General features: G+C 43.3%; 1 protein-coding gene across 3 annotated transcripts in view; it reads left to right on the top strand.

Moving 5' to 3' along the window:
- Positions 1-20812, top strand: part of SASH1 (SAM and SH3 domain containing 1) — a 362686-nt gene extending 341874 nt beyond the window's left edge. For all 3 annotated transcript variants that reach the window (XM_033235129.1, XM_033235128.1, XM_033235130.1), the window contains 8 exons: positions 545-680; positions 1815-1984; positions 2774-2983; positions 3743-3893; positions 9309-9422; positions 12280-13433; positions 14837-14968; positions 17095-20812. In XM_033235129.1, coding sequence (XP_033091020.1) covers positions 545-680; positions 1815-1984; positions 2774-2983; positions 3743-3893; positions 9309-9422; positions 12280-13433; positions 14837-14968; positions 17095-17358 — 2331 coding nt within the window. In that variant the 3' untranslated portion in view covers positions 17359-20812. The remainder of the gene's footprint in view (positions 1-544; positions 681-1814; positions 1985-2773; positions 2984-3742; positions 3894-9308; positions 9423-12279; positions 13434-14836; positions 14969-17094) is intronic.
- The last annotated feature ends 344 nt before the right edge of the window (positions 20813-21156 follow it).

Genomic DNA, 21156 nt, shown 5'->3' with positions numbered 1-21156 from the left:
GTTTGCTGTATATTTGGGTTTTAATTTTGTATTTCTTTAGCCAATGCCAATAATTTGTATAAATAGAAACATAAGAATCTAGCCAATTTTTTCCCCCAAGGAGTATACTTTTTTAAAAGTGCAAATGTTTCCTATCCATAGATTAAATATCCTCTGACTGCACTTCCAGGTATTCCATTAATCATGGATTGTACTTGATCTACATTTGAAGTCCAGCCTTGCTACTGGGCTTTTGTGTGTGCTGAGTCACTAAGCCTTTACGTATTTTGTCTGTGTGGTAGATAGATTTTTTTTTCTTGGAGATTTCAAGAATATCTACTTGAGAATGAAAAATAATATTTGAGTGGTTAATAAATAGTAACATTGTCCATAACTTTAAAGTAAGCAAGGATATAGGTTTAAAAGGAGGAGAATATTGGTTATGGAATCAAATATGAGTGTGGATTGATTTGATTGATTTCATTGAAGGCCAAGTCACTGAGAATTACAAAACAACACCTGTCCACTCTGATGAACTTCTTCATTTTGTTGAAACCCATGGCAGGATTCGGGCCTCGATGGAATGCCTGGCTCCCCTCCGCCTTCACAGCCTGACCCCGAACACTTGGACAAGCCCAAGCTCAAGGCCGGGGGTTCTGTAGAAAGTCTTCGCAGTTCTCTGAGTGGGCAGAGCTCCATGAGTAAGTCTAGTTTGTCATTGTAGATTATTTTCTTTGGAGTTAATATGTGACATATACTGAGCACTAGGTTCAGGCAATTTTAAGGTGAATAAGACCAAGTCCTGCCCTTCAGGTGCTATTAGAGAACCAGACCTGCAAACTCTCTGGACTCAGAGTCGTGTCTGTTTATTAGTAGACATGCAGCAGCAGCAGCCCAAAAGAGGAGGTGATGAATTTTGATCAGAGACAACAGGGAAAGCATCTCAGAAGAAGGATCTAGAGAGCAGGGGGAATAAGCCAGGGAGACAAGCACATGCAGGTGACCAGCAAAATAAAGGGAGTGGGGAAGGGAGGGGAATTTTATATGTGACTGATAAATTCGGGCCAATGGTAGTTGGAGTTGGCTGAATGGTATGAAGGAAAAGATCAACTTTTTATTTTATTTTATTTTTATCTTTTGAGATGGAGTCTTACTGTCTCCCAGGCTGGAATGCAGTGTTGTGATCTCAGCTCACTGCAACCTTTGCCTCCCTGGCTCAAGGGATCCTCCTTCTGCCTCAGCCTCCCGAGTAGCTGCACTACAGAGGCATGCCACCACACCCGGCTACTTTTGTTGCAGAGAGGGGGTTTTGCCACGTAGCCCAGGCTGATGGAACTCCTGGACTCAAGCAGTCCGCCCACCTCGGCCTCCTAAAGTGCTGGGATTATAGGCGTGAGCCACCGTGCCCCGAGATCAAATTTAAGCCTACCACTAAGTTCTTACCCTTTGGGGCACATGATATGACCACTCTGAATTTGTTTCCTCATCTGTAAAATGGTTCAAAAGAGTGTGCATTACCACTGAGAGGTCACGAATGTTAAGAGCAGAGTCTAGTGACTGATCCTGCAGTGTCTTCCACATGGGAGCCTCGGTGCCACGTGGATTCCCAGGTCTTGAGGGTAACTTGCTGTGAGTCCCCTGTCCAGTGAGGAACTGAGGGATAACACTCGGAGAATTCATAACTGGTCCCTGCCCTGGTCCTGACAGAGGGTTGTGGCTCGATGCTTCCTTTCTCTGGGCCTTCGTTTCCTAATCTGCCTTACCTTCAATACCTTTCTGCTTTGCTGGGTGGGAAATCTGTATCTACCCTTGTTCTTCCTCTGTTTCCTGTACAGGTGGTCAAACAGTGAGCACCACTGATTCCTCAACCAGCAACCGGGAAAGCGTCAAGTCGGAAGATGGGGATGACGAAGAGCCGCCTTACCGAGGCCCGTTCTGCGGGCGTGCCAGGGTGCACACTGACTTCACCCCCAGTCCCTATGACACAGACTCACTCAAGCTCAAGGTATCTCTCTCCCTGGCCTCAGAGCAGCTAACTGGGCTCTTCCTTTTCTCTAGGAGGCTTTCTTTCCTCACTGTTGAATGCTAGACTACTGTGGTATAGACTGGACAGTATCTTGGCTACCTCGATCACAGGTCTCCTGTGTAGTGAAAAACAGAACAAGAACCAGCCAGCCCTCGAGGCAGAGGGAGGGTCTCGTGTTAATCCCTGGGTTATCATCACTTCACCCCTCTGACCTCAGCTTCCCTCTAGAATTCCTATTGCACACCCTCCCTCTCCCCACCACCTCCTGCTCCACACACCTGGTTTCTATATTTTCTCCATCTGAAGAAAGATTTCTGCCTTCGGTGTGCTCAGAGATACCTTTATGGACAGATGGGGTTCCACAAAGTGTGTGCAGCCATGACAGGGCCAGAATTGACACTGGTTAGGACAGGTGGGAAGTGCCTTCTCCAAGAAGTGGGAGCCCTCTGAGGCAGGAAGGCGTACAGAGTGCCAGGTGGGCAGCCTGGCTGAGAGCACCAGGGGCACCCCAGGCACCCCTGGTTCTGCAGGGCAAGAGGGCGGAGGGGCTGTGACCAAGGGCCTGTGTGGAATTCTGTACACCTGTCTGGCCTCTGCTGAGCTCACAGTCACATCCTATGCGGGTCACTCAGAGGGGTGACTTGTGGGACCCCGATTCTGGCCTTCATGGCATCTTCACTTCTGCATGACCTGTGTATCTGACAGACTCATGATCTGTACATTCATGGAATATACCTAATGGAAAGATCTTTGCTCCCTGGGCCACAGAAAGGAGACATCATTGATATCATCAGCAAGCCGCCCATGGGGACTTGGATGGGGCTGCTGAACAACAAAGTCGGCACATTCAAGTTCATCTACGTGGACGTGCTCAGCGAGGACGAGGAGAAGCCCAAGCGCCCCACCAGGAGGCGGCGGAAAGGAAGACCGCCCCAGCCCAAGTCTGTGGAGGATCTCCTGGATCGGATTAACCTAAAAGTCAGTCGCTTAGGATTCTCGTCACACGCTACTACCTCAGTGCCTTTTTCTCTCCTACACTGAGCAAGGGAGGGCATTTTTAGGGTAGGATTGGGGCTGATCTGTGTGGTCCAGTAAGGGTGACTCGTTACTGTGATGAGCATCCATTCTACAGAAAGAGTTACCAGTTTTCTAACACTGCCCTTGACCTCAGCTATGGGTGATAGCATGAGTCCCAGATCAAACCTTGCTGCTGGAAGAGCTGTAGGCAGAAACTCCTGGCACCTTGATCACAGCTAGGTCCACAGGGGCCACGAGGAAACTCCGTGCCCACCTCCCCTCCACCATCACTCCCAGCATCTACTAGTGTGAGTCTGCAATGAGAGATTACGTTTCCTCTTTGCAAAACTCTAGATCCTGAGGAATTACATGCTGGATTTTAATAGCTCTGTAAATGGAGGAGGCGTCTCCTCTGCTGTGGGCTCTGTGGAGGTAAAGGAATTAGCTCTTATCAAGAGTACAATTATAGTGCAAGCCTGCAGAATCCATCACAGCCTGCAGTGTACATCTTCCTAACCCATGGTTAATAAAACACCCTGCTTGCCTACTAAGCCAGAGGACTGGGATGTTCAGGATCCATTGCAAATGATACTTTCTCATCTTTTGATTAACATGAAGATGACTATGAGAACAGTGTGGGGGTTGCAGGCTAGTCGTTGGCAGTGATATCACGTGGCTGAGCTGGCTGACTCCCTTCTGTCTTCCTTCTCCCTCTCACAGGAGCACATGCCCACTTTCCTGTTCAATGGATATGAAGATTTGGACACCTTTAAGCTGCTGGAGGAGGAAGACTTGGATGAGTTAAATATCAGGGACCCAGAACACAGAGCTGTTCTCTTGACAGCGGTGGAGCTGTTACAAGAGTATGACAGTAAGTCCCTGAACACACAGAGGTGTTCCCTGTGAGGTCTGCCACAGCAGGCCCCACGTATGCCGCCAGTATGTGCTTAGGTCCCTGGAGTCTCTTATTCTGTCCTCTTCTTTCACAAGCCAAGGTCAAATAGCACAAAGACATAAATTCCCAGGGCAGACGTGGGAACAAAAGAAAACCTCATGTGCCGCCGCTGCCTTTCCAGGCATGTTTCTAGGTGATAGTTGAAGAGGATTCTGCACCAAGTGTCTGCAAGAATGGAATTACAGTTTGGGTAGACTCCACTTGCAGTACTATTGAGATGTGCAGCCTCCAGCAGGCCAGTGGGACAGCTGAGCACAAAAGTGACTGACCAGCTGGGAGGTTTTCGCCCAGCTAAGGATTGACTACTTCTCAGAGCACACAAGGAGTTGTGTTCTTATTGAATAGACTGGTTAGTGAATAAATGAAATTCATCAGCTTTCGTTAAAGGAGGAGATGTCTCTCCGCAGTGAATATGTAGAGCAGAGAATTCCGTATCGATTGGCTTGCAAATTCCTAACCTAAATGACAGCTTATTTTTACAGCCTTTGAGCAGAATCATCAGTGAGCTCACAGCTTTTATGAAGTCTATTTGAATATACCATACCCTTTGCTCCATTGACTCAGTCTTATCTTGCTCTGTATTCTTGCAATCTGCCATCAGAAATATTCCTGAAATCATTCATCTTAAAGGAGTATCCTTTCTAGTTACTGAATTCAAATGCGTTTTCCTTCAAGGACTCTGCTTCAGGGATATCAGTAGCTAATAGCATTTCTGTTGCTGAAAGACACACCAAAACCATGGTTAATGGTGGAAAAAAGAATTATACATTACTGAAATGTATCAGGCCTGAGAAATACAGAAGCAAGTATCATTAGGTGAAATTCACTTCTGCTAAATACACAGTCCCTCTAAATGAACTGATAAGCTAGAGAAACACACACCATCAGATAGATGTCTGAGCCTAAGATAAACAGGCTGCCTTCAGGGATATATTTGGAGACAATTGTGATTCATAGTTAATATCACTTTATAAAGGGCAGTGTTAACATTCTTTTAAGTATTTGATTCCCAAGAGACACATTGGGGTCTGTGGCCAGGTTGTGTGTAAAGAGCCTGCACAGTAACTGGTGTAGCCTACCAGCTCAATTAGTATGAATCAATATTAAATCATCTATTGTCCTGAATCACATCTGCCAAGTAGCATAGCCCACTTGCTTTTCCTCAGTCACCAAGAACAGCTGGGTTTTTTTGTTGTTGTTGTTTTATTTTGGTTTGTTTTGTTTTTGAGACAGAACTTTGCTCTTGTTGCCCAGGCTGGAGTGCAGTGGCACGATCTTGGTTCGCTGCAACCTCCACCTCCCGGGTTCAAGCCGTTCTCCTGCCTCAGCCTCGCAAGCAGCTGGGATTGCAGGCATGCACCACCACGCCCGGCTAATTTGTGTGTTTTTAGTAGCGATGGAGTTTCACCATGTTGGCCAGACTGGCCTCAAATTCCTGACCTCAGGTGATCTGCCCACCTTGGCCTCCCAAAGTGCTGGGATTACAGGCGTGAGCGTCCACATGCAACCAACAACTGGTTTATATGTACTCTCCATTACATTTCCTTTATCATCCACAGCTTTGGAGGAGAAAAACTAACTCCTGAGTGTAAGGCAGGAATCTGTGCTTAGACTCTTCCATGCCATGTTGGCTCAGACCTATCGTTCCTCCTGGGATCACATCCTGAGATTTTTGTACCAGGGAGCATTTTGTAGGAGGGTATGGCTATCCATCAGGTTGCTAACCTGGAAGGTGAAGAAAACCTCTTTGCTTCTTCAAACATTCCATTATGGATCTATTCTGCTCTGTTGCTTAGAACTTCCCTGATATATAAAGTTGTACTTCCTTTTATTGGTTCCAAAACAAAGCCTTCAAGGTTCCAGAGGTACCCATTAGTGCCAAGAGTCGGGGTCCAGACTTTTCCTAGCATTATAGGATTTTACATCCAATACAGTTAAAGTCATCATGGCTAAGAAGTAGTGCCTCTAACTGATAACTTAGAGAAACATGATAGGTTTCTGTCAAACCAAATTTCTATACACTAGAGAGATGCAGAGGTCTATTGAGATCTTTGAAGATATGTAGGGATCTTGAAAGGTTTCTAGCTTAGCCATCACTGAGAGCAAAAAGTACATTTTCAGCACTACTTGGAAGTCAGACCTGTCCAGCCTCCCTCAAAGTGTGGGAAAAATGCCAACCTTCATATGGGAACCCCACTGGGAAAAGACTCTGATTGTCAGATGGCTGCTCCTTACACCAAGCCCAGACCCACTATCTTAGGTCTGGCAGATGAAAGTGTCTTACAAATTGCTAAAAGAATTTTTACTTGTGGTAAAGTACATTATAATCTAAAGTTTACTGTCTTAGCCATTTCTAAGTATAAATAATAACTTGTATAAGAATTCTAATTTAGGAATTATTTCAAACATGCAGAAAAGTACAGGGAAAAAGAAAACAAACATACACATGTACATGCTGAAGTTAATGTTTTGCCATATTTTCTTCATTTCTTACATTTTAAGAACTATGGCGTAAGCCCATCTAAAGTCCTGCTTTCAGAGACTCCCATTCCCTTCTCTTCTTTCCCAAAGTAACTGCTCCCCAGGCAATGGTATGTGCCCTTGGGTACCACTACCTTTTGATGTTGGAATATTCATAGGTGTCTTAGCATATTCTCTCCCTGTGTGGGCAGGGGGAGGGGGGGTTGGTGAGGCTGGAGGCAGAGAGAGCTTAGCCCAAGCAGAGCCCCTTCAGGTTGAAGTTCAGGTCATACTCAGATGGGGTTTCAGCCTCACAACCTAGCACTTTGCTGTGATTTGACTATGAGAATTTTCAGGGTTCTAGCTCGTCTTCTGTCTTATCTTTTGTACCTAGGCACCAATGCTAACAAGTGTGGGAAAAGGTCATGGTCCTGATTCTGCACCATAGAGGAGAGGCACCTCACCTCTTTTTGTCTTCTCCCTAATAGACAGTGATTCTAGCCCCCTTCCTTATGCCTCGTGGGTCTATAAATAGGACTGTGGTTTTCAGGTGACAGAATGGATCCCCTCCCTCTCCAAAATAATTTCAGGTATCCTGCTGTGTCTGGTGAGGCTGGGGTCCCCAAATATGCAGGCACAGCACATATTTCCATGCTGCAGCAGGAGCAGGTCTTCTGTGTTACTCCCACCGGCCAGCACTCTGGAGTCTGTTTTGGCCACTGTGGTGCACTGAACCGTGTCACCAGAGACAGAGTACACTGACTCCTCTCCCTGGGTTGTAATGGATAGCGCAAAGCCCTCATTTTATAAGCATCATTTTTTCTAAATAACATGCTAGGCTAGAACAAAGGCCACTGCAAAGCCACAGGCTCTTCCACACAGTGAGGACACTGCTCTAGAATGTTCCACTTTTAGGTGGTCGGGGGGACAGTATTTGCTCTTGTGCTTCCAATTAGTTAATTTTTCATTAGTCATTTTAAAAGTAGCACTCTTAATTTGGGATTCTAATTGAGGGACTTACGCTGCCAGGATCTCTGCTGTAGTTGGGGCTGTAAAATGCTTTCCCTGTGAGAAATGCAAGCAGGAAGTGGTGAATGGACAGCTGGAGAGCTGCCAGAGCCTTCCGCCTCCCCACATTTTTATTTTGATGACCTGAGAAAAGGCATCACATTTCTGGTTTATTGATTTCTTTTTTTCTTTGTGTATGTGGTTGGAGTGGGGGAGCTGGTGGAGTATGAAAAGAAAGGAAAATAAAGCGATTCATCACTGCAACTAGCTATTTTATGTAGAAAATGTTTTCTTGGTTTCTGTTTTATGTGACCAAGCACTTTGCATAATAATGCAAAGATGATCTGCGTGTAACCTCAGTGTCCCGTGTAAGGCTCCACGTGCCTTTTCTACAACATGCCGGCTGATACTTCTGGGTTGTTGAAGACCCTCACGGCTTTCCACGTGATTTCCTTGGGGGGCAGATTCACTCAACAGAAGTGTCTGATGCTGCTCTTGATTTTTTCCCCTCCTCCAGCTTTGTCGAGGCACAATTGACAAATAGTGATGCTTCTCTTTAAAAGCCTTCCTCAGAATGAGGTCTTCCTTTTTTTTTTTCTTTATTTTATTATTATTTTTATTTATTTCAATAGCTTTGGGGGTATAAGTGGTTTTGGGTTACATGGATGAATTATATAGTGGTGAATTCTGAGATTTTACTGCACCCATAACTTGAGTAGTATACATTGTACCTAATATATAGTTTTTTTTATCCCTAGACTCCCCCCACCGTTCCCCTTCTGACTCTCTAAAGTCCATTGTATCGCTTTGTATGCCTTTGTGTGCTTATAGCTTAGCTCCTACTTACAAGTGAGACCATGTGGATTTTGGCTTTCTACTCCTATGTTACTTCACTTAGAATAATGGCCTCCAGGTCCATCCAAATTGCTGCAAGGACATTATTTCATTCCTCTTCATGGCCAAGTAGTATTCCATGGTGTATACAGAGGTACTACATTTTCTTTATCCACTCGGAATGACGATGTTCAGCTTTCGGTCATCCATTTATCTATACCAGCAACCATGTATCTGTTACTCAGCCTCCAAGTTGGAGGGTTTCCTAAGCTTTCCCCGGCTTTTACTTATATGCAGGAGACAGAAGTGTGCTGGCACAAGACAAAGGGAGAAGCAGAAAAGAAGAGCAACCACTAACTTATCCCAAACAACAAAAATAAAAGGAGATTTGCCACTGGCCTCTCCTCAGTTTTGGGGTTTGTGCCTCCTCTTGCCAGCCTTACTCCTGCTGAGCTAATACAAGAGCCCTCAGCGCATGTCACTGAGGGCTAAGAATGCTCCTAAATGCTAATAAAATTTATTTCATTTGACACTTTAATATTAACTCCCAAATTTGGAAAGCTGGCAACACAACTATCTTCCAGCACAAGTTTTATAGATCTCCAAAAAACGTATGACCCAATCTCACCTTGTGCATGGGGCGTTTATTCTCTCTTTGCTTCTCCTCGATGGTGCCATCACTCAGAAGGGACTGGGAGCCCCACTGCCAAACAACACTCTGCCTTTCTCCTTTCCTCATAGCCCCAAGGCCGGAGTTTGCATAACTTAAAAGCTTCTGTTTGCATAACTTAAAAGGTGTCAACATATTCCAACTGTGTGCTCTCTCCAAACTTATCTTTGTGCGATGACTACTTTATTGGAAGAAAAGTTGTGATCACACTAGTTCATTTTGATCTCATCTATTTTAAGATAAATTGTTCTCTTCCAAAAGCCCAGGGCAGTAACTGAGTATAAAGTCGAGATCTGTTGACTCTGAAATCTCTGCTTTTCACTCCCCTTGTTGATTTCATGCCGTGTTCTCTCCTTTAGGTAACAGCGACCAGTCAGGATCCCAGGAGAAGCTGCTTGTTGACAGCCAGGGCCTGAGTGGATGCTCACCCCGAGACTCCGGATGCTACGAAAGCAGTGAGAACCTGGAAAACGGTAGTGTCAGCATGAGTCGCTGGGAACCTGCTTTGACAATTACTGATTTCAAAGCACAATTTTCTGCAAAAGGACGATTCTATTCCTATCATGCACTCAGCAATCATCTTTAACTTTCTGACCTCTATACCATTCTAGTCCAAGTTAGCCTCCCTATCTGTTCTCCTGGCTGCTGGGTGAGGTTAATAAATTCCGTGTAAAATACCTGCAGCCGTAAAACCTAAATTGTGTGTCTCTTATGCCCTTTTCTTTACGCAATAAACACCAACATTTGAGTGCTGGGAGCTATTAGGTCCATGAGGAAAACAATTTACCAGGTAGACCATCCATCAGGGTTACACCATCAGCAGTGTCTTAAATGCCTCAGCTGCACGGCCTGAGTGTCAAGGCAGTTACTGCAGGAGAGAAGGATTGGATGGCCACATGTCTTGTTTGTGGCCTCTCTGTACAGCCAGTCAGGAAGTAGTCAGTATGAAGTTTCAGAAAACATACTTGTCTCAAACAGAAGAGGAGTCTTAAGTGGTATGGGGTCAGGTGGGCTAAACGTTACTGTGGATGGCTCTGTGGTTTCCTGTTGTGACCCCAGAATTCTCATTGTAGCAAGATGAGAAACAATGGTAAGAGGCTCACGCTGCCACAGTCACCTAGATCTCTGTCAAACTCTTGAAGGCCGTCACAAAAAATGCCCAGGTTTGATAGTTTTTAGCAGCCATTGGAATCCTATCTAGTAGCCCATGTGTTAAGATGTTTGCTGAGCACCTCCTAAAGCAAACTTTTTAAAACTCCAGGCTGTACTTTATTAGTGGGTTGTGAAAGCAGTTTAGTGGGTCACGGACAGCAGTTTTGTAAGACAAAATAGAATACAAAATATCAGAGAGCATCCTCTAAGATAAAGGTTAGTATTGTTAGCACTGTCACTTGTAATCCTTGTTTCAGTTATGTCTGTGTGTGTGTTTGCGGTTGTGTGCATGCATGTGTGTCTCTGTGTACTACATGTTGAATGTAAAATGTATTTCTTACTGGGAATCATGGGAAAAAATAGTTTGAGAGCCATTGTGGGCACCAGAACTAGGGCTAAGGAAAGGAAAGTGGGTGTCTAGGATGCAAACCCTAAGCGTGCTCATCTCGGGTATCAGCCCTGCACTCATGTGGCTCTGGGCAGTCACCTCCTTAGAGTTTGTCCTCCAGGCACCTTGTTTGCCTCACTCTAATTCCAATTCTAAGAAGCATCTTGGGGACCTCAGAATTTGAGCCATGACGCCCTGCTATTCAACCATGACGCCCTGCTATTCTATCAACTTGGGAAGATAGTAGTTCTCCCCAAGCTATATGAATATAATATTCAGGTAGCCTGAATATATCAAGACAGGATACAAAACCCACCTAGTATCCCAGTACATCCTCAGTTTCAGTAAATGTCAGAATCCTTGTGTAGCTCATGTAGGTTCTGAAGAATTTTTTTTTCTCTTAATAACCTTTTCATATCCAAAACTTTCCAGGAAATTAATTCCCCCAGCTGTTGGTGATTGGTAAGGATCTCACAGACTGGCAGAATTTTTCACGCCCAAATGAATTCATGTGTACCTGCTGAAGAACTAGATTGCTAGCAAACCATACTTTGAACATAAAGTAAATTCAGAGATCTTTCTAATATAATGCAGAATGCAAAGATGGAACTTATATATATAGTTTTATATTGGGAGTTAAGGGAAAAGAAAGTCATATTCCTAAAATTTATGCTAAAGAAGTTCTAATAATTTTCTATTTCAACCTACTTTTAAAATTTGATGCGACTTTTTTTTCTGAAGAGGTGTTTCTTCATTTATCTGTGATATTTCTAATAATGAAAAGTAGGACCATGGTCATTATCTTCAGTAGTAGCACTAGGCTGATGATCTTTATGTAACAACAATAATATCCTACAAATGCGTAGCATTTTGGTGTTTATCATTGTGGAACATACAGGTGGACAGGGTCAAAGCACACAACAAACATGTTATTAACCAAAAACATAACAAGGGACAGTTAATCTGTGTGTGTGTGTGTGGTGTGTGTGTGTGCATGCGCACGCACATGCATGTAAGTACTGATGAGAACAAAGCATTCAGCATGTTGCGTGGCCCATGAATTGGCAAAGCTTATCCAGCAGCAGAAGTTTAATATCAATTACCAGTCATCAGATAAGTAGATTATGTCTGGTTGATAGTTCAGTTATCAGTCTGACCGTTGTAACCAGGACTGTTGCTTTGCTGGGACCTAAACCTTTATCAGTATTTTGTAGATTTTCTTTGGCAAAGTACTCACATGAGTTTACCTGTCTGTGCCCAGGTTGGTTGATTGTTTCTAGGATACATTTATTAGAAGGAGGGGCTTCAAGGAAGGTGGGATTTGAGCATTCACTGATCACTCTGTAGGGAATACCATTTCTAGAACCTATTCTGAAATTCAGTCCAGCTCTCCTTTTCCATCATGACCTTGAGAAATTGTGCTCACCCAACAAATGCCATCAACATGTGGTATGATGATCACCCTCTTTCCACATCAATTGCAGCTGGGCACAGACTTAAACCAAGATTTATTTTACTGCTTGACACAGCATATTTCTTTCCCATGTAACCCAATTAATTTCAGTCTTCCTGATTTCTTTAATAAGACTAATAATTCTTTCTAAAAATAAAAATGGAACCATAATAACCCTCTATCACCCAATGTCATAAATGGTGATTTTATGTCTTTAGTGTAATTGAACAATAGGATGTGGGAGTTGGAGATTTCAATTACATTAGCACACCTTTATGCATCTGTTTGATTGATTTGCTTTTAAAATGTGATTGTAAAATATTCCCTTGTCTCCCAGGCAAGACTCGGAAAGCTAGCCTCCTATCTGCCAAGTCGTCTGCTGAGCCCAACTTGAAGTCTTTTAGCAGAAACCAGTTGGGCAATTACCCAACATTGCCTTTAACGAAATCAGGAGACGCACGGAAGCAGGGGCAGGAGGAGGGCAGGCTGGGTGGTGGCCTCGCCCCAGACACATCCAAGAGCTGTGACCCACCTGGTGTGACTGGTTTGAATAAAAACCGAAGAAGCCTCCCAGTTTCCATCTGCCGGAGCTGTGAGACCCTCGAGGGCCCCCAGACTGTGGACACTTGGCCTCGATCCCATTCCCTGGATGACCTTCAAGCAGAGCCTGGTGCTGAGCAAGATGTGCCTACCGAGGTGACAGAACCGCCCCCTCAGATTGTACCCAAAGTGCCACAGAAGATGACTGCCTCTTCCACGAAGGCCCAGCCCCCGGAGCGAGACTCTGCCATCGACCATGCGTTGCTACTGACCCAAAGCAAGAGATTTTCTGAACCTCAGAAATTGACAACTAAGAAACTGGAGGGCTCAATCGCAGCCTCTGGTCGCAGGCTGTCACCCCCTCAGTGTTTGCCCAGAAACTATGATGCTCAGCCTCCTGGAGCTAAACACAGTTTAGCAAGGACACCTCTGGAGGGCCACAGAATAGGACACGAGTTTGAAGGAACACACCATCCCCTGGGCACCAAAGAAGGGGTAGATGCTGAGCAGAGGGTCCCTGAGGCAAGAACGCAGCCCAAAATTCCATCACAGCCTCCACCTGTTCCTGCCAAAAAGAGCAGAGAACGCCTTGCTAATGGACTCCACCCTGTTCCCATGGGCCCCGGTGGGACCCTTCCCAGTCCCGATGCACCTTGCCTGCCAGTGAAAAGGGGCAGCCCCACCAGCCCCACCAGCCCTAGCGACTGTCCCCCAGCACTGGCTCCCAGGCCTCTCTCAGGGCAGGCGCCTGGCAGCCCACCAAGCACAAGGCCGCCCCCCTGGCTCTCAGAGCTCCCTGAGAACACAAGCCTCCAGGAGCACGGTGTGAAGCTGGGCCCGGCTTTGACCAGGAAGGTCTCTTGTGCCCGGGGAGTGGATCTGGAAATGCTTACCGAAAACAAGCTGCATGCCGAAGGCATCGATCTCACGGAGGAGCCGTATTCTGATAAGGTATCAAAGGTCCTGGGCCCACCACATTCACAGGCCTTTGTAGAAGTCAGGCAGCCAGGTGAGATGAACCCACATCTGAAGCCAGCCCGGTAGCCAGCCCAGTAGCATGGGCCGCTCTGAGAGAGTGGAATGATCCACAGCCAGCAGCTTCTGAAGAACAGGGAGCGCAGGCTCCAGATTAAATGAAAATACAGCCTCTCTGGAGTCTTCTTTGTTTCGCTCTTGCTTGTTTCCTTTTAGTTTCTGGCAGCTCTACTTCGCAGGGAGAATCATTAGGACCCAGACTGGCTTCCGAGAAGGATGGTTTAGTGGACAGGAGACACCTGAATCCACGTGTCCACACCTTACTTGACATGCATGTGTTCAGATATTGACACCTTCTCATTTCATCTCTCTGTAGGTAAATCGAGGTTAAAAATAACCTGCATGAAGACCTCTTAGAGGGATTACTAGAAGCAAATAAATGTGGACATACTTTGAAAATTATAGAACCCTATTCAGATGTGATAATTGTATTATAGTTATCTGTATGGGTAATGGGAAAAAGATAATATAAAATCCCTCATTGTACCAAAATCATTTAGCTCTATAATGAAAAATTATTTCTCATTAAAAAAAAAAAATGAGATCTACCAATACCAAGTGACTCCAAGGACAAAGCAATGCTAAGAGACACAGCTGTACTTTACTCCTGGAAATACAGGTCCTATGAGGATGCATTCCTGAGAGTCCTTTATTATAAAATTCTCATGACAATGAATGCCTTAGAATAAGATCCTCGTTCACCTCCCTGACCCTCCTTGATATTTCGTGAGTAAATGTCTTTAAATAAAAAGTAGTGAGAGTGACCATACAGTAAATGCTGGCCTAGCAAGCTGGTGTTATAACTTGTAGCAGATGAAACGCAAACAGTTGAATATCTGTAAAGTAGAAGTTAGCCCTTCTCTCCTGCAGTTTAGAAGACTCTTCAATAACATTAGAGGAATTATATTTTGCAAAATGATCCGATTGAGGTGAAGGCATTGGCCTGAAAAGTGTAGAATAATTGTGTGCTGCCTTAACTGCTTCAGAACACTTTCCTAGAGCTCATCAGTACTGTAAGATAAAGATGTAAAAGTATTCTCTCTAAAGCATCTATCCTGTCCAGTAAAGAAAATATATTCATTTCAAATTAAAACTTTTGGGTTGGGCGCGGTGGCTTACGCCTGCAATCCCAACACTTAGGGAGGCCAAGGCGAGAAGACCGCTTGAGCCCAGGAGTTTGAGGCTGCAGCGAGCCATGATCACACCACTGCGCTCCAGTCTAAGCGACAGTGAGACTGTACGTTATATGTGGTGTATCTTAGGGAAAGAAAAACAAAATCCTTATACCCTTGATGCCACATTCCTGTTCTCCCTGGCAGCATGGCCGCTGTGGGATTCCTGAAGCCCTGGTGCAGAGATACGCAGAGGACTTGGATCAGCCTGAGAGGGACGTCGCCATCAACATGGACCAGATCCGGGTGAAGCAGCTTCGGAAGCAGCACCGCATGGCGGTGAGCAGCCCACAGTTCTCCAGCTTCCTGAGGCACATTTAGTGATCACGCTTAGTAATGCGCATACTAACAACTGCCAAGTAGACAAGGGCTTGCGTAGCTATGGAAAGGAGACAGCTGGGGAGAAAGTAATACATGGTCAGCCTAGAAATGTTTAAAAATACACTTTCAGAAAGAAAAAAAAATGAAAATTATCTGTAATCCAACACTGTGAAAAACTTTTTAAAGATCCCTCTAGTGCTGGGCATGATGGTGCACACCTGTGATCCTAGTTACTCAGTAGGCAGAAGCAGGAGGATTGCTTGAGCCCAGAATTTTGATGCCAGCCTGGGCAACACAGTGAGACCCCATCTCTTAAGAAATAAAATAAAATCCGTCTGAATGACACAGTTTCAGTTAGAAGCATAACTTTAAGAGATCTATTGTTCGACATGGTGACTACAGTTAATAACAATGTATACTTGAAAATTGCTAGGACAGCAGATTTTAAGTGTTCTCACCACAAAATATAGTGTGTGAGGTAATGCATATGTTAAATAGCTTGATTTAGCCATTCCACAATTATCAAAACACCACATTTTACACCATAAATATACACAATTTTTACTTGTCCATTAAAACTCTGTCTAATCATTTCTCTGCACATGTATAATAGTAAATGTATAGTATTGAAACCTGATTGTTTGCTATTATCAGGTCATGAATCTGTTTCTCTGTTACTTAAAAAAAAAAAGTTAATATTATCAATACAGTAGTCTCCTCATATCCATGAGGGATATGGTCCAAGACCTCCAAGTGGATCTCTTGAAAGCTTGCCAAGTACCAAACCCTGTATATATTATACACAAATTTCTTTTTCCTTCTTCACAATTTCATGGATATAAGATTCGTTTTCACCATAGATCTTAGGACCCTCAGCACACGATGTTTTTTTCTTTTCTTATTAAGTCAGGAACTCTCACCTTTTTACTTAAAGGAAGCACTTTGAACATGACTTCTCTTTGCCACACGCAAATGGCCAGCATGTTACTCTTGCACTTTGGGGCCGTCATAAGGCCAAATAAGAGTGATTGAATGTGAGTGCTGCAGTCCTGCGACAGTTGATCTGATGACCACGGGCTACTAAGTGACTGCGGGGCCCAGAGTGTAGACAGTGTGGATTTGCTAGACAAAGGGATGATTGTCAGATGGGACAGAGCTGGATGGTATGAGATTTCCTCACACTACTCAGAATGACATGCGATGTAAGACTTACGAATTGTTTATTTCTGGAATTTCCCATTTAATATTTTCAGGCTGTAGAAGGCAAAGCCGTGGATAAGGGGGGATGGCTATTGTATTTCAAAGTATTCTAGTGTACTCTAGTAGTGAGTCTCATAGTGAAAACATTTAGATTTTTCCAACCTTTTATTTTAAAGAATGTAATGAAGAACATCCTTGTTAATAAACCTTTGTAGACTTTAAAGGTTAATTTTTGAGTATATATTCCTGGAAGAGGGTTTGCTTCATCAAAACTGTATAAAATCCCAAAGATTTTCACACTTGTTAGCAAATCACCTTTCTGAAAGGTGTAGGCCCTTTATATACCCAGTAGTCAAGGTTAAACATCCATTTCCCTGTTCCAGCCAACCCATGATATTATTGTATTTTAAATTCTTTATAACCGCATTGACTAAATATGTAATTTTCTGGTTAACATAGATTCAAACTACAGTGGAAAGTCTCCTTTATAAAAACCCTACCCATTGAGTGCTACTTTTCACACCATCCCCCAGATTTGTCCCTTCAGACTACCTTAGGGCTCTTGTCAAGAGCATATCCACAGTGAAACAAAATAGCAGAATATGTAAATGCTTACAGTTTGGAGACTTGGATACATAAATGGGATTTGATCTCATTCCAAACACCTTCGAGAACCTTGTGGAACACTTCCTTAAAGATTTGTTTCATCTTAGAGAAGAATTTTTCCTGCTAGTCTTGATCTCTGACACTCACTGCATTGTTGCTTTCTGATGATAGTCTAGCAATGCAGTATTTCAGTGCTGTTCCTTTTAGACATACATGAAGCAGTCCTCCGATGACACATGAAGCGTTTCTATCATATATTGCTTTCTTAATTTATCCAGATTCCAAGTGGTGGACTCACAGAAATCTGCCGAAAGCCCGTCTCTCCTGGATGCATTTCGTCTGTGTCAGATTGGCTCATTTCCATCGGTCTGCCCATGTATGCCAGCACCCTCTCCACCGCGGGCTTTAGCACACTGAGCCAGGTGCCTTCTCTGTCCCACACTTGCCTTCAGGAGGCCGGCATCACAGAGGAGAGACACATAAGAAAGCTCCTATCTGCAGCCAGACTCTTCAAACTGCCGCCAGGCCCCAAGGCCATGTAGCCAGGCCCAGAATGGGCTTCTCTGGACAAGAGCCACCCTTTCACTGTGCATATGATGCTGATGCAATTCCTCCATCTATCTCTGGACGTGCAGACCAGATCCAGAAGAAAAGCCTGGCGTGTGGCCAAACAGCGTGAAACCTTGGCACAGGACTGAGGATCCTCTCCTCCAGAAAAGCCCCCTCAAGGAAATCAGTGCGGTTCTCTTTGACCTCCAAAGACAAGACAAGCACTTATTTTTATTTTCAGAAGACAAAAGAACCAAGATGCCAACTGGCTGCGAATGCTGTGTCTCCAGTCTGTCTCTGTGTGCTGGTAGAGGCTGGGAGGAGTGGGGGCAGCCTGTTCCGTTTCTGATAGTACCCTTGCCCTTCTGTCTGTCATCTTGCAGGATGCCCGAGGGCCAGACGGGCTTAGCTAGGCCAAAGGAACAGACTTGAGAGTTATTGTACATTACTGACCACGCTCATTTGTTTAAAAGTTAGAACATCTGGCTGCACCAGGACAAAAAAGTCCTGTTCTTCTTTAGATAAACAAGAGACATTTTCATAATTGCTTTCTAGCAATCAGCTTTTATTTGCCTTAATATAAGCTTTTAAGCAGTTATCTAACTAGTGTCCACAACCCTGTAACCATAGTAGTTCCACATCTTCAGCTTCAGCGGACATCTAACCTCTCTGGGATGTTTTCAGCAAAAGTAGGCTTTTCTAATGGTCTCATTTTAACATGGCTTATTTTGTAGAGGTATTCTTCAGCCACACACTTCATGTTGGTTTTTGGTTTTTAAGCTAACTACAAATCTAGTACAAAACTGTCTGAAATTCACAAAGATATCGTGTGCGTGCGTGCGTGTGTGCGTGTGTCTGTATTCATAGTAACTGCTTTTTGTTTTAACCAGTTTAGTATCGTTACCATTACTGTGTGAGTCGTCGTGCTGCAGTATTGACTTGGAATCCTGACCATGTCCATCCCAAAATTCAGTCCTCAGTTAACGGATCATCTTTGCAAAAGGTCACTGTGAGGTTGCATATTTCAGAAAGATGCTCTTAAAAAGGGAAGTCATTTATAAGATGTTTTCTAAAAGTCTTTTCAGTATTACAACTCATAATACAATACTATTATCCTTCTTTTTTTATTTAGATAATTCTTTTAATTTAAACAAAGGTTCAGTATGGAGCCAGACAAACCACATTAGCCATGTGTTAAGTGTTTGCTACTTTAAATTGTTTTACAACTGATTTCAGCACATTCTATCCTCTTTTTTTTTTTTTTTTTGAGATGAGTTTCACTCTTGTTGCCCAGGCTGGAGTGCAATGGCACAATCTTGGCTCCCTGCAACCTCAGTCTCCCAGGTTCAAGTGATTCTCCTGCCTCAGCCTCCCAAATAGCTGGGATTACAGGCACCCGCTACCATGCCCAGCTAATTTTTGTATTAGTAGTAGATACAGGGTTTCACCATGTTGGCCAGGCTGGTCTTGAACTCCTGACTTCAGGTGGTCCACTCGCCTCGGCCTCCCAAAGTGCTGGGATTACAGGTGGGAGCCACCACGCCTGGCCTCTATCCTCTTTTATCTAGTCTCTGGTTTTCTAGCAAACAGTAAATTTTAACACACTATTAAGGTTTCCATTGCTTACAAAATGATTTTCCTTTACATTCTTATCACGAACACTATTTTAAGCATCAAATGCAATCATCTATAGTATAAAGGGCAATCATTTATAATATAAACACCTTGACCACAAGCCCTTATTGAAAGTTTTATAATATTTCATCTACTTATTAAAACAATTTTCCTTGGGTTGGAGGGGAAGTGATTTCATAAATTAGCCATCTTTAGCATATTGCTTATGTCTGCATCCATGTTTCTGAGGGAAAAGACATTCTCAGGTGATGTATTTTTTTCATGCATTAGTATGCATTTTTTAAAAAGAATGCATGTTTCTTTAATAGTTTTCATCTTCTATAAGATGCCATGTGAAGAAGTTGTGGAAATGTAGAATAAAAAGCTAAAGCTGCCAAATTTCTATTGAACTCTTAAAAACAGCTCATGTTTGTCCTCTCGGGTTGTGGCCTAGCCTATTTGCAATGTAAGAAGCTGCAGGGTTCTCGTATAGCTAAAGCGTTCAGTGCATTTCACGTGCTGTGGTGCAGGCGGGTGCTGTAGACAGGCTTCTCTTCCTGCTCTCAAAATACCTCGGCTTGACATTTGGACAGATCCTGTCATTGTTTAAGCTGAGCAAAAACACACAAAAGTTGTGTAAGAGGTAACAAAGGAGAGGGAGAAATCTCATGTGAATTTCCAAGTTTTGATTCATTCTCCATGAAGGATTTTCATTTAAGTGAAAGTCACAGCAGAAGAGGGAACTTTCTGGAGTTTTTGAGAATGCCAAACCGTATTTTTATCACTCTGCTTTGGAAATCAATGCCTTTGCATAGAAAATCAAATTCAGGGACCACAAAGAATTTTCAGTGGGAATGTCTAGTCTGAGGGGTCTGAGGTTGTTTTTACTTTATTGTGTTGTTTAAATATTTTTAAAATATATTTAGCGTTTGGTCTTTTTTTTTTTTCTTTAAACATTTACTTTGGTCTGAGAAAAGCTGAATGTTTGGGTGTGACGTTTGACTGAGGTGGATTGAGGCTGCCTGTGGACGTTAGTGAACGGGTGGTAGCCTTCAGCAATATCCAGTTTTAATCAGTTGCATTTGGTACAGAATTTTGAGTAATGGTGAAAATTGTTGTCTTTGGAAAGCACAAAAGAAACCTGGAAAGGCAGTTCAGCTCAGGTAGCTACACATAACATTGTGTATGAGTTTCACTTCAAAGCTGTCTGGAAGGAAATGCAGTCAGCTCCAACTAGTACTATTTACGTACCCAGATAACTAAGATATTGTTTCATGGCCTTGCCTTAGTTAGAGGCCCTTTTCTCTGTCCTGAACCACCAGGTATGGGTGAAATTGGAAATTACTAATCTGTTGGAAATCAGTTCCTGACATAGTAAAGTTTGCTTTCATAACTGCAGCAAAAGAGGTCAACTCACCAAGTCACTGCTGCCATGTGTGTACTGTATTATTTTCAGAAAAAAATATAATAGTCTGAGTCCAAGTTATCTTGATTTAAAATTGATAGAAAAAAGAAACTGTCGAGCAAGTTATATAACAACTAACAACATTGCACTTTCTGTATATGAAATCAATATTTAAATAACTTATTTTTCTCCATTGCTGTTCTTAAAAACATTGTAAGTAGCTGTAATATACCAGTACCAATATGTTCTTGCAATTGCTTCAGCCCAAGAAAGCTGTGTATTGTTTTAAAAACTGTAAAAATTATTGTGATGATTCACTTAGCATAAAGAGAGGTGGACAGAAGGGTTTTCCTATGTATCAAAACTTGTCTATAATTATGTCATCTATGTACCTAGAAAAAAAGTAAATAAATTTCTTCAGTTGAATACGCCTTTTTTGTTGTTTCTTGGATATTTTAAAGCTGAATGGAGTAGAAATGAAAGGGAATTTATAAAGTGGTCAAACGATGAAATATATTGGGAAAATTGTAGTTGTCTACAATTCTGCCATCACCAGAACTCACCCTCTGACATCCACCCAGATTCTCTTTGTCACTTTATTGCTTTATTTTCAAATATGCATGATCAAGTTATATAATGATAGCACCTTAGACCAGCAAGATATTTTTTGGAATTCATCTTGAGTCTAAGATCATCATTTTCAAACGAAGAATCTGAGTCCACATGGATGACTGACTTGCTCAGTACTATACACTTAAATGACAACACCACC

This window comes from Trachypithecus francoisi, unplaced genomic scaffold, assembly GCF_009764315.1.
Source record: "Trachypithecus francoisi isolate TF-2019V2 unplaced genomic scaffold, Tfra_2.0 Lachesis_group15, whole genome shotgun sequence".
NCBI classification, from domain to species: domain Eukaryota; kingdom Metazoa; phylum Chordata; class Mammalia; order Primates; family Cercopithecidae; genus Trachypithecus; species Trachypithecus francoisi.
Note: the sequence above shows the minus strand (reverse complement) of the source record. Positions and strands in the feature narration are given on the sequence as shown.